The sequence below is a fragment of the Grampus griseus genome (genome assembly GCF_964374135.1).
Source record: "Grampus griseus genome assembly, chromosome: 10".
NCBI lineage: Eukaryota > Metazoa > Chordata > Mammalia > Artiodactyla > Delphinidae > Grampus > Grampus griseus.
This window is the reverse complement of record NC_139004.1, coordinates 4,008,711-4,024,515: the sequence shown is the minus strand read 5'-3', so window position 1 is coordinate 4,024,515 and position 15,805 is coordinate 4,008,711. Positions and strand designations below refer to the sequence as shown.

The window sequence follows — 15,805 nt, the reverse complement described above, 5'->3', positions numbered from 1 at the left end:
GACAACTTGCTCCCCACCCCCAACCCAGGGGTGGTTCCACCTTGGCTGTACTTCCCAATGTCCTGGGTGAATTTTTTTTTTAATATTTATTTATTCATTCATTCATTCATTCATTTCACTGTGTTGGCTGTTAGTTGAGGCATGCAAGCGGGATCTAGTTCCCTGACCAGAGACAGGAGAAGGGCAAGTGGGAGCAGGGAGGAAAAGAAGCTCCTTGAGACTTCTGGGTAAGGACGTTGGAGAGGGAGAGGATGTGCGCTTCTAGGGTTCCTACCTGAAATTCGGAACACGTTCCCCATAGATCAGTGCTTCTCAGCCAGGGCCAATTCTGCTCCCAGGAGACATTTGGCAATGTCTGGAGACAGTTTGGATTGTCACATCTGGAGAAGGGGTGCTACTGGGGTCTAGTGCACAGAGGCCAAGGATGCCGCTAGACATCCTACGGTGCACAAGGCAGGCCCCGCAACAAAGAACTGTCTAGCCTAAAATGTCAATAGTGCCAAGGCTGAAGAACTCCGCCAGAACCCAATGATGCATTTGGTAGTTGGTTGGTGATTTGGGAACTTGGTTTAATAACTCAGGCATGGTGGCTTAAAAAGGTTTTATAGGTTGACTTTAACATGCTGCTAAAAATGTCACCACGAGATAATGTATTTTAAGCTCCACTTGGTGGAATCACACAATTACATGGCTCATACTAGGTTCATTTTCCTTGTTCATTTCCTTGTGAAACACCCCTTTTAAGGTGTTGTTTAATTGCTGACCAATCATCCCAACTAGGATAGAAGCTTCTAGAACATTGCCTGACCTAAAGTAGACAATCAACATGTGCTGAATTAATGAATTAAGGTGGCTGGGACCTGCCTGGTTGTTATTGTAAGCAGAGCCTGTCTCTCATACATGTTTCCATACTTACAGTCTTGGCTAGGATCTCTGCATAGAGAAGAAACTTAATACTGACTACTGAGGGCATGAATCAATGCATGGAAATGAATGACGAATGAATGAATAAGCAAACAGCCCAATATCTCCGTGTCCCACAGTGAAGAGTGAGTGAACATACATGCTACTTTAAAGGACTTTTTTAAAAATAAATTTATTTATTTATTTTTGGCTGCATTGGATCTTTGCCACCGTGCCCGGGCTCCCCCTAGTTGCGGCGAGCGGGGGCTACTCTTCATTGCGGTGTGCGGGCTTTTCATTGCGGTGGCTTCTCTTGTTGTGGAACACAGGCTCTAGGCACACGGGCTTCAGTAGTTGTGGCATGCGGGCTCAGTAGTTGTGGCCTGCGGGCTCTACAGCGCAGGCTCAGTAGTTGTGGTGCAACGGCTTAGTTGCTCTGCAGCATGTGGGATCTTCCCAGACCAGGGCTCAAACCCGTGTCCCCTGCATTGGCAGGCAGATTCTCAACCACTGTGCTACCAGGGAAGCCCCTTTAAAGGACGCTTAAACTCATGGTGCGTCGAAGGGCTTTGCTGCTTCATGTTCCTGGTCCGGCTCATTAGAATCTTCTCCCGGGGAGTCAGGTGGAAAGTGTAGACTGAGTCCTAGAGATGGGGCTCTTAGCAGAACTCCAAACCTGAACCGAGGAAGCGATTACTCCCTTCGCTTCTGAACCACTTTCTAAGAACGTTTTGGAGCTCTGCCATCATAGGATGAATGCCTCATGTGGTGTAAGTTAGTAATACGGGAAATCTGATGATTCAAATGTCTTAGAATAGGCAAAAAAAGAAAAAGCAGCCTTGTGACAATCTCCTCTTTCCTGTTGTTTTCTATGAAGAACATGCTGATTTTTACGAGCTATTAGGACTTTATAATCTTTCTTTCCAGAGTGATCTATCAGTGTCAAGCGTTGTTACCATACTGTGGGTCCCAAATTCCTCTCTTGTGGGCAGTAACTTAGCCTTATTTTTTTTTCTCTGTGATAAACCTTTGCATGATTAGCGAGTCTCTAATTAGGAATTATAGTCACCTTGGAGGTCCCAGCAAGGAAAAAAGTCAACAACTTCAGATGAGAAAACTAAATGGTCCCCATAATATCTCTCACAGCCAATTTCTCTCTGAGCCAGATCCACCCAGGATCTGCATCTGGTTGTCTGCATCTGGTTGTCTCGTCTCTTTCACCTCCTCGAATCTCAGACACTCACAGGCTCACGGCACGTCAGCTTGGTTAACTGGAAACCTTTGAATAATCATTTTCGTACATGAAATTTAGAGTTTCCAAAGGAATCATTAGTAATGCAGGATTTTACTCTTGAAATAATAAATATTTATTTGTACATCAGCTGACAATGGAATTTCACCATGTAAAGCACCATAAGAAGAATTTTTTCCCAAAGTTATGTAGAATGCTTACTTCTGATTGACTATTCGGATAGTGACAACATAACCAAATGGTGTATAAGCCACATTACTTGTGTTGCTATGCTGATTACATGGGATAACACTCCCACGCTTGTTGATCATACCAGAAATGACACAAAGGTCGGCATTGTATGAGTTGTTTTGGAGTCTCTTTTTCACTTGATATTATAGTTTAGACACTTCCCTATTCAAGAAAAGCAAACTTCATTGAACTGTTCTCAAATGTAAAAAAGACACAACACCATGGGTAAATTTCGTACATGACCAGAAATGGGAACTGAAGTTTAGGGTCTTTTAATTAACTAAACTGATACATGCAGGATTTTTTTTCCTTTCTTTAATGTCAGCTCTTAAATACCTCTGGATGTTACACAACCCCAAACTGGTCAGATTATCAATGTATTTGTCAACTCAGCTGTTTTGAAGTCCAATTATTTCAGTTTCTTAATGGCTCAATGGCATCAACTGTGCAAAAATCCAGTGACTATAAAGGGAAACACATTGGGTATGTTCCTTCTTGAATATTTTTTAAAATCTATGGTTATATTCATGACGTGAAGGGAAGATGCAAGGACTGTTTAAAACTTTGAAAGTCTAGGGAAACAAAATAGAAAGTTAGGGAGGAAATGCTTTCCCTCTGCCGGAGACTTCTTTTTCCTTCTGGAAAAAATAGGAAACATGTATCATCTGTGCCCTCTCGCGAAGACCTAACAGAAAGAAAATAAACGTACGCCACGAGGAAAAGCAGGGCCCGTTATAGTCAATGATGCTAAGGCAGCGTGAGGAATAAAATAGCGGTATTGGGGCTCTGCGTAAAGCTCGGGGGAGGGTAACAACGTTCTTCGAGAGTTTACTAAAACATAAAGGAGTTCTCCAAGAAACCAAGCGCTGAGGCTCTTAAATATCACAAGTGTCAGCCTAGAGGGTGTCAGCCTTCACAAGGGTATTTTTTGTTCACGGAAAAGCTCAAAGTTCTAAAGAAAATCTCTTCAACACCCAGCACACCTGAATCAAATGAACGCTTTTGAGAACGGAAAATAACAGCCCGGCAGCGACGTCTACCTCCTCATCCCTGGAACGTGGTACCTTACTTCTCAGATAAGGTTAAGGACTGAGAAAGAGAGACAGAGAGAACTCTGGGTTATGCACATGGGCCCAAAACTATCCTTCCAAGTGGAGAAATGTCCCAGCTACTGTCAGAGACAAGAGGGAGAGGAGAGATTCAAAGTGCAACAGTTGCAGGGTCTGAAGGTGAAGGAAGAGGCCATGGGCCAAGGGCAGCAGTGACTCTTAAAAGCGGGGAACGGCCCTCGGCTGACAGACAGCGAGGAAACAGGGACCCTGGTTTTGCAACCACAAGGAGTGAGCTCTGTCAATAACCGCACTGAGCAGGAAATGGATTTTCCCTCAGAGCTTCCAGAAAGGAATGCAGTCGGCCCACATGTTGCTTTTAGCCCAGTGAGACCCTTGCTGGCCTCCCAGAACTGGGAGATAATAAATGTATGTTGTTGATCTTACTAAGTTTGTGGTGATTTGTTATGGGAGCAAAAGAAAATGAATACAGCTTTTACCAGGCCAAATAATGGCCAAGTCGGCACGGATAAAATCAAATACAGATCTTCCTCAACTTACGATGGGATTATGTCCCTATAAACCCTTCGCAAACTGAAAATTTTGTAAGTCAAAAAGCATTTAATACCCCTAACCTACTGAGCATTGTACCTTAGCCTCACCCACTTTATTTTTTTTTAAGGTAGAAAAGACAAAATTTATTCTAGTAGAAGAGCACAATGATAAACCAATGGCTCTCGAATATTTTTACCACCACCCACAGTTGCAGCACAATTTACGTCACCTTCCAGTAAACACATACGCGTGCCCATATATGAAACTGAAACTTGTTTCACAAGGCGATACTCATCTCGTAGACTGTCAGCATCTCAAAAGATGACCGGAAACCTGCTCTCTAGCAAAGCTAACTTTGTTAGACTCGCTGCAGTGATGGAGAACGCGACCTTGACAATCTGAGTAGGGGGAGGTGAGGAAAGGAAATTTATAGGTTTGGGGTCTGGACTCAGGTAGTTCAAAACAGGTCTTTTAAGACAGGAATCAGTTGGAGCCTGACCTACTTTAAACCTGCTCAGAACACTTACATTAGCCTGCAGTTGGGCAAAATCATTTAACACAAAGCCTATTCCTTAATAAAGTATTGACTGCCTTGTGTAATTTATTGACTACTGCCCTGAAAGTAAAAAAAGAGAATGGCTGTCTGGGTACAGAATGGTGGTAAATGTACGGGCTGTTTACTCACGTGATGGCGGGGCTGACTGAGAGCCACAGCTGCCACCTGCTGCCCAGCATCACGAGAGTGTATATCATCACGTACCGCCAGCCTGTGAGAAGATCCAGATTCAAAATTCGAAGTTCAGTTTCTACTGAATGCGTACTGCTTTCACAACATCATAAAGCTGAACAACCGTAAGCCAGGGACCATCTACATCTGAAACTTGGAGTTTCCACGTACAGAAATGGACATCTTGAAGTAAAAGGCATCATTTAGGGATTTCCCTGGTGGTGCAGTGGTTGGGAATCCGCCTGCCAATGCAGGGGACATGGGTTCGAGCCCTGGTCCGGGAAGATCCCACGTGCCGCGGAGCAACTAAGCCCGTGCGCCACAACTACTGAGCCTGCGCTCTAGAGCCCACGAGCCACAACTACTGAGCCCATGTGCCACAACTACTGAAGCCTGTGTGCCTACATAACTTTATTTATTTATTGTCAACTGTAGATCTTTTCTTGTGCCCTTGAGTGTTTTGCCTGCCCCGAACTAGGAGATATTAAATTATCTAAGTTCAGCTGCGTTTGTAAATATCTTGGTTAGCAAATCTATTAGGCTTTGTCTGGATAAACCCAACTTCTAAATTTAATGTTTCCGTGTTTTTTAGAAACAAATCTATGCCTAAATTATATCCACGCCGTGTGTGCAGCTCACATTCTGCAGACACTGGTCAGTCGTGCATTGTGGCAACTCAGATTTAGGACCGTAGTTAAATACAGAAAGAAAAGTTTGGTATTAAAAACATATTTCCAGGGCTTCCCTGGTGGCGCAGTGGTTGGGGGTCCGCCTGCCGATGCAGGGGACACGGGTTCGTGCCCCGGTCCGGGAGGATCCCGCGTGCCGCAGAGTGGCTGGGCCCGTGAGCCATGGCCGCTGAGCCTGCGCATCCAGAGCCTGTGCTCCACAACGGGAGAGGCCACAGTGGTGAGAGGCCCATGTACCGCAAAAAAAAACAACAAAAAACCATATTTCCATGTCCCACAAAACTCATCATAGTAAATGAGCTTGGTTGAGAATATTAGTTTCTTCCTTCCCACCTGCCTTCCTTATTCCTTTTTCCTTTCCTTTATTCATCAAATATTTATGACATCCCCGCTATGTACACTGTGTTAGTGCCTGAAATCCAGTGACCAGCAAAACATGTATATTGTCGTCCTCATGGGGCTTTTGCCATTAAGGGTTCTATCAGGACATTAAATAACAGCACCAATATATATGAAGACACTGAAAATAACGTGTTTAAGAGACGCAGACCTACTAGAGAACGGACTTGAGGATGCGGGGAGGGGGAAGGGGAAGCTGGGACAAAGCGAGAGGGTGGCATGGACATATATACACTACCAAACGTACAATAGATAGCTAGTGGGAAGCAGCCGCATAGCACACGGAGATCAGCTCGGTGCTCTGTGACCACCTAGAGGGGTGGGCTAGGGAGAGTGGGAGGGAGACACAAGAGGGAGGAGATGTGGGAACATATGTATATGTATAACTGATTGACTTTGTTATAAAGCAGAAACTAACACACCATTGTAAAGCAATTATACTCCAATAAAGATGTTAAAAAAAAAATGATTTCTACCTCTCAGCCACGTGAGCATACAAGGAGAAGAAGGCCATCAGCAGACAAGGAAGAGGACTCTCACCAGATACCAGATCTCTCAGCACCTTTGATCCTGGACAGCCAGCCCCCTGAACTTAATAGTGGAAATATAAGAAGTTGTCAGATTCTGGGTATATGCTGATGGCGGAGTCAATAGGGTTTCTTGGAAGGCTGGATGTGGATTGTGAAAGAAAGTAGAGTCCAGACTCGTGAGCCTGAACACCTGTAAGGATGGAGTTGCCATCAGCTAAGATGGGGAAGGTTGCAGGTGGGGAAGGTGTTAGAGGAGAGACTGCAAGTTCAGCTTTCCCACGTATGGATCTGAGAGGTTTATTAGATGCCCAAGGGAGACGGTGGGTCGGCAGAGCACATCTGGGGTTCAAGAGATCTGGGCTGGAGATGTAAAATGGGGAGGATTAGTACATGGGTGGATTTGAAGTAAGAAAATGCCTTGACGGAGAAGAGGATCGGGGACTGAGCCCCAGTGCACCCCGACATGAAGAAGTCGGGGAGAGGGACTTCCCAGGTGGTCCAGTGGGTAAGACTCTGCACTCCCAGTGCAGGGGGCCCAGGTTCAATCCCTGGTCGGGGAACTAGATCCCGCATGCTGCAAATAACAGTCTGCATGCCACAACTAAAGCATGCCGCAGGGAAGATCCTGCACGCCTCAACTAAGACCCGGCACAGCCAAAATAAATAAATGTATGTTTTTGTTTTTAATCTCCTTATAAAAAAAAAAAAGAAGTTGGAGAAAGAGGAGGAACCAGCAAAGGGGCTGAGAAGTAAGAATTTCTGCTTCAAGCCCTGCTCTCACCTCTCTCCACATCGTTACACGGGTGCTAGGACGCAGCCAGGCGTGTGGTGGTCCCTGGAGAAGTCCCCGCCTCCGTGTCTGTATTGGGCCTGAACCGGGGGCGCGCAATGCAAGGAGCTGACTAGCAAATGGGCACAGCGGGCCTTCCACGCGCAGGTGCCAGGAGTCGCCGCAGCTCTGCTGTTTGCATGCTCTCAGTCACTGGCCCTCGTTTATAAAAGGGAGATGACACACCGACCTCACGGGGTCCTGGTGAGGACTGAGTGAGAAGAGCCCCATAGGGCGCCCAGCCCAGGGTACGCACAGGATGACGAATGATTCGTACCCGCCCTTCTTCGGATCGCTTACCCTCGGTTATATAATTGGATGGTTCAGAAGCTAAAAATTCTGAGCTCTTCCTCAAGTCCTGCTGCTATTTTTACCTGTCCTTTCACAAAAGGTTACAGCCCTGTTGGGCTGTTGGAAAGAGGGCAGCCCTGAGTCACTTCCTTCCTCCCCTCTAGGGTCCTGCTGAGCCAAGCTGGACGGGACAAGGCTGTCCACCTAGCTGCCCGGGCCACGAGGGCTCCCGTTCCTTGACATCCAGGAGGGTTTTCATAAAACCACAGGTCTTGCCGGAGATGGGCTGACCTCCGACTTTCTGAATTGATCTCGCATCTTCACTGCCCTGACACCCACTTCCTGAAACTGATGGCTGTTCCTCCCCAAAGTAAGCAATGATTAGCAGGTGGTTGATGTTAAAATTTGAGGCTGACGTATTTGGACTTCAAGTAAGTGATAAGACTCCTTCCTTTAAAAGATAAGAATGATGACATATACACACTACTATATATAAAATAAATAACTAATAAGGACCTACTGTATAGCACAGGGAACTCTACTCAATATTCCCTAATGACTTATATGGGAAAAGAATCTAAAAAAGAGTGGATATGTGTATATGTATAACTGACTCACTTTGCTGTACAGCAGAAACTAACACAACAGTGCAAATCAACTATACTCCGATAAAAATAAATTTAAAAATAAATAAATAAAACAGGAGAGTGAGTGTATAGCTGTGGTCCACAACTTGGCCGCAGATTGGAATGACCAGAGGCGCTTAAAGATACTGATGCCAGGGTCCCACTCCGGAGGCTCTGATATAGTCGGTCTGGGGTGTGGCCTGGACATTGGCATATTTTAGAAACTCCCCAGGTGACTCTGCTGTGCATGCAGGTGAGAGATGATATAAGGTAAGTGCTTAGGTAAATGTCCTTTCTCTGCCCCCAGCAAGTGTCTCATCGTCTGGGGAGTTGCAGAGTACAGCTTGCCTTTCTCTGGCTCCTAGCTCGCCCATGTGCTATGGGTGCAGGTGAGACAGGAGAGGGAGGCCCTTGCCAGGTCATGGAAGGCAATGGCCATGCCAAGGAGTCTAGGCAGTATCTTGCTAGAACTGCTGTCAAAGTGTTTTCAGAGGGTTTGCAACTTGGTCATAGGAAATGTCTTCTGGTAGTACCCAGGAGGATGGATTGCCATGGGGGTGGCTGGAGGAGGCCAGGAGACCACTGAGGTCCCAGTATGAGATGACAGGAGCCTGAATCAGGCAGGAGTGATGGCAAATGGCAGGAATGTGGAGAGCAGGGAAGTGGGTCTTCACCTTCTCCCATAGGAGCTGATCCAGGCCCCCCAGCCCTGCTGTGTGGAGCCCGCCCTACCCATGGCCTCTTGGTTTGCTGGGGCTTTTGTTTGCAGGTCTCAATGTCTTCACTGAGTTATCTCTTCATCACAATAATGATCACATTTATTATGCTTTTGCTCTGGGCCAGGCTCGTGATTAAGAACATCTGGCTTTACCATTAACAAAACTGAGGCTTCGCAAGGTTAAGTGACTTGCCCAAGGTCACACAGCCAGTAAGAAGTGGGGCTGGACAGAGGCAGGTTTCAGACTTAACCCTTGACTAACCCTTAACCCAGAATAATGACCTGTTGCCCACTTCCCACCTGTGATGCACAGGTGCCTCTCCCCCTGGCTGAGGTCTCTCTTTTTGAATTGAGTCTCAGAACCAGCCATGTCCACGGGCTTCATGTGGTTTCATCCTGGACATTTCTGGCCAGCCTGGCCTTGGAGTCTTGGTGCCGAGACCAACAGGAAAATCCAACTCGTGGTTACATCGGCTAGACCGGCCAAACTCTTAAAATCGTTCTAATGTACATTATTTAACTCATACTTCCTCATAACTGGAAATATCCTCTACTCCCTTGAGTTTTCCACATGCTAAAGTATTGAAGCTCCATAATTTCTCTATTTTTTTCAGAAAAGAAATAGAAAATAGTGTTGGTAAATGAACTTAAACTTTGTGAACCACCAGAAGCTCCTATGCTAGACTTCGAGTACAGACTCCAGCACCTCTAGAGAAATCCAGCAGGCAGGGGGCTTACACTTCAAGGACTATGTCAAAACTGCTGGAAATGCCACCTGGAATCGTGGCCACGATAACTGGAACTAACCTCTTAAGGCTTTGTCTGTTACCCAAGTGACAATTTATTTAATCTACATTATGTATATTGTGATTAACATTTAATGAATACATAGTATATGGCAATACCAGGCTAAGTACTTCACATAGATTATCTCTCATTTTGACACCCCCATTTTATAGATGAAAAAACTGAGGCTCAGAGAGGTGAAGTAATTGCACAAGTTTCCAAGCTGGTGTGTAATAGAAACTGTATTTGAAACTAGACCTAACTTGAACCCTATGCTCCAAACCATGAACTGTATTGTTAAGACCCTTGATTATAAAAAATTGTAGGCTCATTTGTATATTAATGCTGCCACTTTACACATTGCAGTTATTAGCAACATTCTCTCTGAGCTTTGCTTTAAAATGTGTGTGTTGGAGCGTTTCTTCCTATAGATAGTATTGTAGTGTTTCCATTTAACTCTGTAATTTGTAAAATGCCATTTCTGGTATGTTTCAAATAGATTCGCAGACGGTAACGGTTCATAAGCAAAGGGGTGATGATGGGGAAGTCGTTTCTTCTCAAGATCTTGAGCACCGACTGTGTGTCTCCTTGTCGTGGGGTGCCCTAGGGATGAGAATCATCTGGGCAGCCTGGGACCAGGGTCCACTCAGCCTTCAGCTCAGTGCGGGGCACAGGGCTCTAAAATATAAGGGGTCTTGCAGCACCAACCTTCTATGGTTGTCTCTGGTCGGCTGCTGGTGGTACGCTAGCAGCTCTCTGAAGAGTCCTCTGGCTCTATGACAGCTTCACTGTTGGATATGGCGTTATCCTCTTATAAAACAAGAGCCCATCTATATTTTGCAGAGTTCGGTCTATGGTATATTTATAAACGTCAACCTCTTGTTGAACAGTCGATTCAGTAAGATGTTTCTGCAAAAGTAGAATCATCACAACACAGGCATTTACATCCTCTGAAGAATATGGAATCCGGTCACCTGGTCTTCCCACCCCCAAAAGCCGGGCAACTTGGAGGGGCGCCCAAGTGCCTTTGGTCAAGACCAAGTGCATCCAGCCATCCCGTTCATGGCTTCGCCAGAGCCACCTGCTGGCAGTGTCGCTTCTTCTCTACAAACTGGAGCGTAACTGCAGTTTTGGAATTTACAATCTCATCACCACTTTGAAAGAGCTCTTTGGTAATTCTTTGGGGAAAGCTAAGCACTATTTGGTGACACAGAGAGTTTCCTCTAACTCATTTTGGAGAGGGGGATGCTTGTGTGCCACATGCTATTTAAGTATGGCAATTCGGAGACTTTGGTACCCCAACTGGGAGCTCCTCTGCCAGACGGGGACCCTGAGGGTAGGACCCGTAGACAACTTCACCAGGCACAGGGTAAGTATTCAACGTGTGTTTGCTGAATGAATGGACAAATTAATAAATGGTTACATTCCAGGATCAAAACGGTTTTGAATTCAAATGTCTTAACTTTTACTTCATAAGAATTTCCCTGGGGGCCATATATAATTAACTCCTGTCTGTTCCAAACATATTCTATATGTTTTCTAGATTCTTCTAATACTGAAGAGGATGGGGGTGAGAATCATTGTTTATGGTGGCTAAGATTTTCCAGTAGGATTTATGATTAGAATGTAAGGCTTTCTTTAGTATAAAATAATATGTGAACAAAGGCAAGAAACCATATAGGAGAGAAATAAATGCCAGAAGAATTTTCCTCCTTCTTTTAGGTAAGACATAAGGAGGAGTCTTTTCAGGTTTTACCGTACAGAGGAGTCTTGTGAAAACGTCAATATTCTATTGCATTCAGCTGAAATAATGTAAAGCCTCAGTACATTTTTTTAAGAATTTAGTATCCAAGTAAGACAATCCCTTAACTATAAATATTAATCTTCAGTTTAGATAAATGAATACATAAATGGGTCTACCAGAGCTTTGCAAGTTCTAGAATTAGCATAATGATCCGGATGACTTTTTTAAATGTCACTTTCTGTCTTGGTCAGGATGGAGTGACATATGGAACTCTGTGTCTTCCCCCTCCAGTGAACAGGCTGAATACATCTTCCCTTGCATCGGGCTGGGCAGGAGCGTGGTAGGGTGATGGCTTCAGTTTGGAAGTTTATGGGAAGAAGGTGAGCTGGATTTTCCGCACAGTCTGTGTCAAGCCAGCATCATCCCTGCCCCTTCTGGGTTGATTTATGCCTCGCCGGAGAAAAGCCTGCAATTTCTTTTCCCAGTATGGGTCAGGGTTAGGGTTTTCCAAAGACAAGTGGAAAAAAATCACCTCTGTCAAGCGGCTGAGATGATTTGCTGTAGTTTTAGGGAGAGGGGCGATCTCCTCAAGAGCCGTGCACTGCGGGTAGGTAGCTGAAGTCGGTGTCAGCAGCTGCTGGTGGCGTTGAGACGCCCTCCGGAGAACCACCTGCTCTGGTGCTTCAGACAGCTGGAGTCCGGTGGCAGCTCCCCTGGGATTCCTGCTCTTCCAGATTTCCTGAGAGCAGACGTCCCCAGCCCTACTCAACCGCCATGTGCTTCTTCGAATTAAATCTGTTTCTACTCAAAATACTTCCTGTCTGTTTTTTCCTGAATGAATCATGACTATTCGATCATTTTCACCTTACTGGACATTTTAGGGAAAAGTGAGATGTTAAGGGTCGTGTTGTCCAATATCACTCCCAGGTGACCCTGAGTCTCAGGTGACCTCCCTTCCAGGTGACCCTGGGTCCAGTGTTCTGGCAGTCTTGGAATGGGCAGGGGGGAAGGGGAGGAGCTGTCCAGCGCCTGGGGGTAAACGGAAGTCCCACCTGGGCAGGTGCAGAGCATGGGGTCCAAGGGAGTCGGGGGAGGGCAGGAATGGGACCCGAGGATCGGGTTGGCAGCAAGGAGCAGGGGTGGGGTGTAGAGGGGGAGCCCAAAAGTTCAGCAGAAACGATGGCCAGGAGGGAGAAGGACATCTTCAGAGCCTCTGGGTGGGAAGGCGGGCTGGTGAGCTGGTGGGTTGCTTCTCACAGCCACACTTCCCTGGCCATTAGAGGGCAGGTATAACAAGGAAACAGACCCCAAAGCTGAGCAAACACGTTGTCTTCAAGGGGCAATGACATCACGCGCAGATTTCACTTGCTCCATTGACTGAGCTGGAACCATGTCTTTTATATAATTAAAAATACTCTACCTGAATGACTTGTGCCAACTTGAACCGTTTGTCCTGTTGCCTGACTCCTTGGTGCTAGAGAAACACATCTGGCCGTGGCCTCGTGCTGCATGAATTGTACTCCCCTGCCCCTTGATTCGGGGCTTGGCCACCTGACTGTCCTTGGTCAATGGGATGTTAGCAAACGTTGATACAAGGAGAGGCTCCAAATGCACTTATGTGACCAGGCTCATTCTCTTGTGCATCTGCTCTCAGCGTGGGAAGACTGTACTCTAAACAGGTACGACCTCTCCATCCCGGGCCCCAGAATGAGGCACACGGAGCAGAGATGCTACAACAAACCCACAGGCACAGGAGCGATCATTAAATGCTTACTGTTGTTTTCCATGTTTCCATGGAGATTGTGGGGTTGTTTGTTATGCAGTGAATTTGCGTCAATGGCTATATGATCCAGGTTGCACATATCCTATCATAGATACTGTTCTTTATGGAATAATTAAAGAATTTTCAAGGCTAGCTTTGACCCCATTCAATTTTCACGATCAACGTACTCTGACTTTAGACTCCACTGCATGCGCAAGATGAGATTCCATCCTACCTTCAGTGATAATTGTGTTTCAGTCTTATCTCATCAGCAAAAGTTGTGCCGATTTGTTGTAGCTGATAACCTAGCTGGTGTCTCTACACAACGAACAACTGGCTTCGAATTTACCTGGACAAAAAATATGCATTTACAGATCCATAAAATTCTCTGTCTTCTTCTTATCGGCATTTGAAACCTGTACTTCTGGATAATTTTATAATTGTTTTCATCCTTCATTTTGCTTAGAGAAATTTACACAGCAGAGAAGTGTTGTTAAGAATGAACAAATGAAAAAAAAGGCACGAGAAACATACATGATCATTCATTTGGCACCATCTTCTAAAATTTCACACTTCAGGGATAAGCAAAATTAGTATAATTCACTTCTTAAGTTGCTTACTAACATTGCAAGTGAGCCAGTGCAAGAGGAAGGAAATTGTAGCTTTTAACAGGATGTGACAAGGCAAGACGTCGAGGGTTTTAGAGAACAGTGATGCTGACAGATGCCAAACCTACTGACCCCAGCACTGATGGCTCCTGGAAGGGGACCTGAACTGTCTGACCCCTGAGTCTCCCTTTGCCTACAACTTCAGACTTGCGTGGTTGAAGGGCAATATTTCAGTCACCAAATTTCTCCACTGGCTTTTCACTCCCCGACCTGCATGTCGATGGTAAGTCATCCTGGCAGTTGTTTTTTAAGACAGAAGTCTCTTGTGTCTATGGGTATATCATGGTTGCTATGGTTACAGTTCCTTCCTTAAGTTTGGGTCATGCCATGTGGCAGACAAGAGGACCCTACCTACGTGAGCCCCATCTCCAAACACTCACTAGGGGAGCGGGTCCGGAAGTTTTCCCAGTTGATTTCTCACCGTCTGGGTCGAGGATGAACAAGAGGTGTCTCTGAAGTGGCTTCCTCAGGTGCTCCTGTGTCACCTGTCCCCACTTAAATGCCCCCCCCCCCGCACTGTGGCCCTGCTTCCTGTTTTTCTCTCCAGGTTTTGGGTGAACAAAGTACAGTGAGGCTAAAAGTGCAGGACAGTTAGGTCTGAGTCCCTGCCTCAGTCCTGTCTCATTAGCTGAGTGAACATTGGCAGGTTATTCAACTAATTTAAACCTTAACCATTTCATCTGTCAAATGGAGATAATAAGAGCACCCACCCTATAAGACTGTTGGGAGAATTAAATCAGATAATCCTATAAAGGGCTTCGTACAGTACTTGGCATTCAGTACATTCTCTGTTAAGTTTAGCTGTTCTAATAGGAATGACATGTTCATAGCAGCACTATTCACAATAGCCAAGACATAGAAGCAACACATGCCCATCAGCAGATGAACAGATAAAGAAGATGTGGTCCATATATACAATGGAATATTACTCAGCCATAAAAAAGAATGAAATAATGCCATTTGCAGCAACATGGATGGATCTAGAGATTATCATACTAAGTGAAGTAAGTCAGACGAAGACAAATATTACATATCACTTACATGTGGAATCTAAACAATAATGAATCTAAAAACAAAAGAATCTATTTACAGAACGGAAACAGACTCACAGACATACAGAACTAACTTATGGCTACCAAAGGGGAAAGGTAGAGGAGAGAGGGATAAATTAGGAGGATGGGATTAACAGATACACACTACTACATATAAAATAGATAACCAAAAAGGATTTACTGTATAGCACAGGGAACTATATTCAATATCCTGTAATAATCTATAATGGAAAATAATCTGAAAAAAGAATATAGACATAACTGAATCACTTGCTGAATGATTATATAATAATGTGTATACTACTCCTGAAACTAACACAATATTGTACATCAGCCATACACTTCAATAAAAAAAGAAAGAACAGTTACCCTTATGAAGGGAGGATGCCAAGAAGTAGTGTCCCTCCTAGGCACGGAGGCTTTGCCACAGTGACAGCAGAGCAGAACGGTCCCTTCTCCACCACCGCACCCTGGTAGCAGCCCCCAGAGGCTCCAGATAAGACAGCCGGGTATCTGAGGATGTGGTGTCCGGCATCCTGACCCCTCCCCAGGCTCCAGTGGACCCCTCCATACTCTTTGGGACCAGCGGGGCACAGCCCCGAAGTCTCGGTCTCTCTCAGCCCCTCTGGGATGGGTGGAGGGGATGCCGGTCAGGGTTCATGTGGCACCCGCCCTGCCTGATTCCTAGAGGAACAGAACGTGAGGTGGGACGGCATCCCCAGCTTCCGGGGGCTGAGTTTCATATCTTACTTCAGACCTGCTGAAGCTGCCCCAGGCTTCCCCAGGCTGCTGTCTGTCCTGGTTTGTCACACACGTCTGTCATTAGGTACATGCCGTGTGAGGCCACCGTGTGACCGGGAGGCCGTGTCACTGGCGAGCCACGCGGTGACACTGTCTCTGGGATGCACTTGTAGCCCTTGTTCATCCCCCCTCTCACTGCTCTGCTGTGCTCAGCTGCTGCCCTTACCCCTGCCTCCCGTCTTAGCTCTCGACG

General features: G+C 45.8%; 1 protein-coding gene across 1 annotated transcript in view; it reads left to right on the top strand.

The window, feature by feature from the left end:
* Window positions 1-4,678: 4,678 nt before the first annotated feature.
* LOC309829087 (peptidyl-prolyl cis-trans isomerase A-like) overlaps window positions 4,679-15,805 on the top strand; it is a gene marked incomplete at both ends in the record, with an annotated part of 59,511 nt that continues 48,384 nt past the window's right edge. The window contains one exon of the mRNA XM_082664788.1: window positions 4,679-4,759. Within this exon, the coding sequence (XP_082520914.1) occupies window positions 4,679-4,759 (81 nt within the window). The remainder of the gene's footprint in view (window positions 4,760-15,805) is intronic.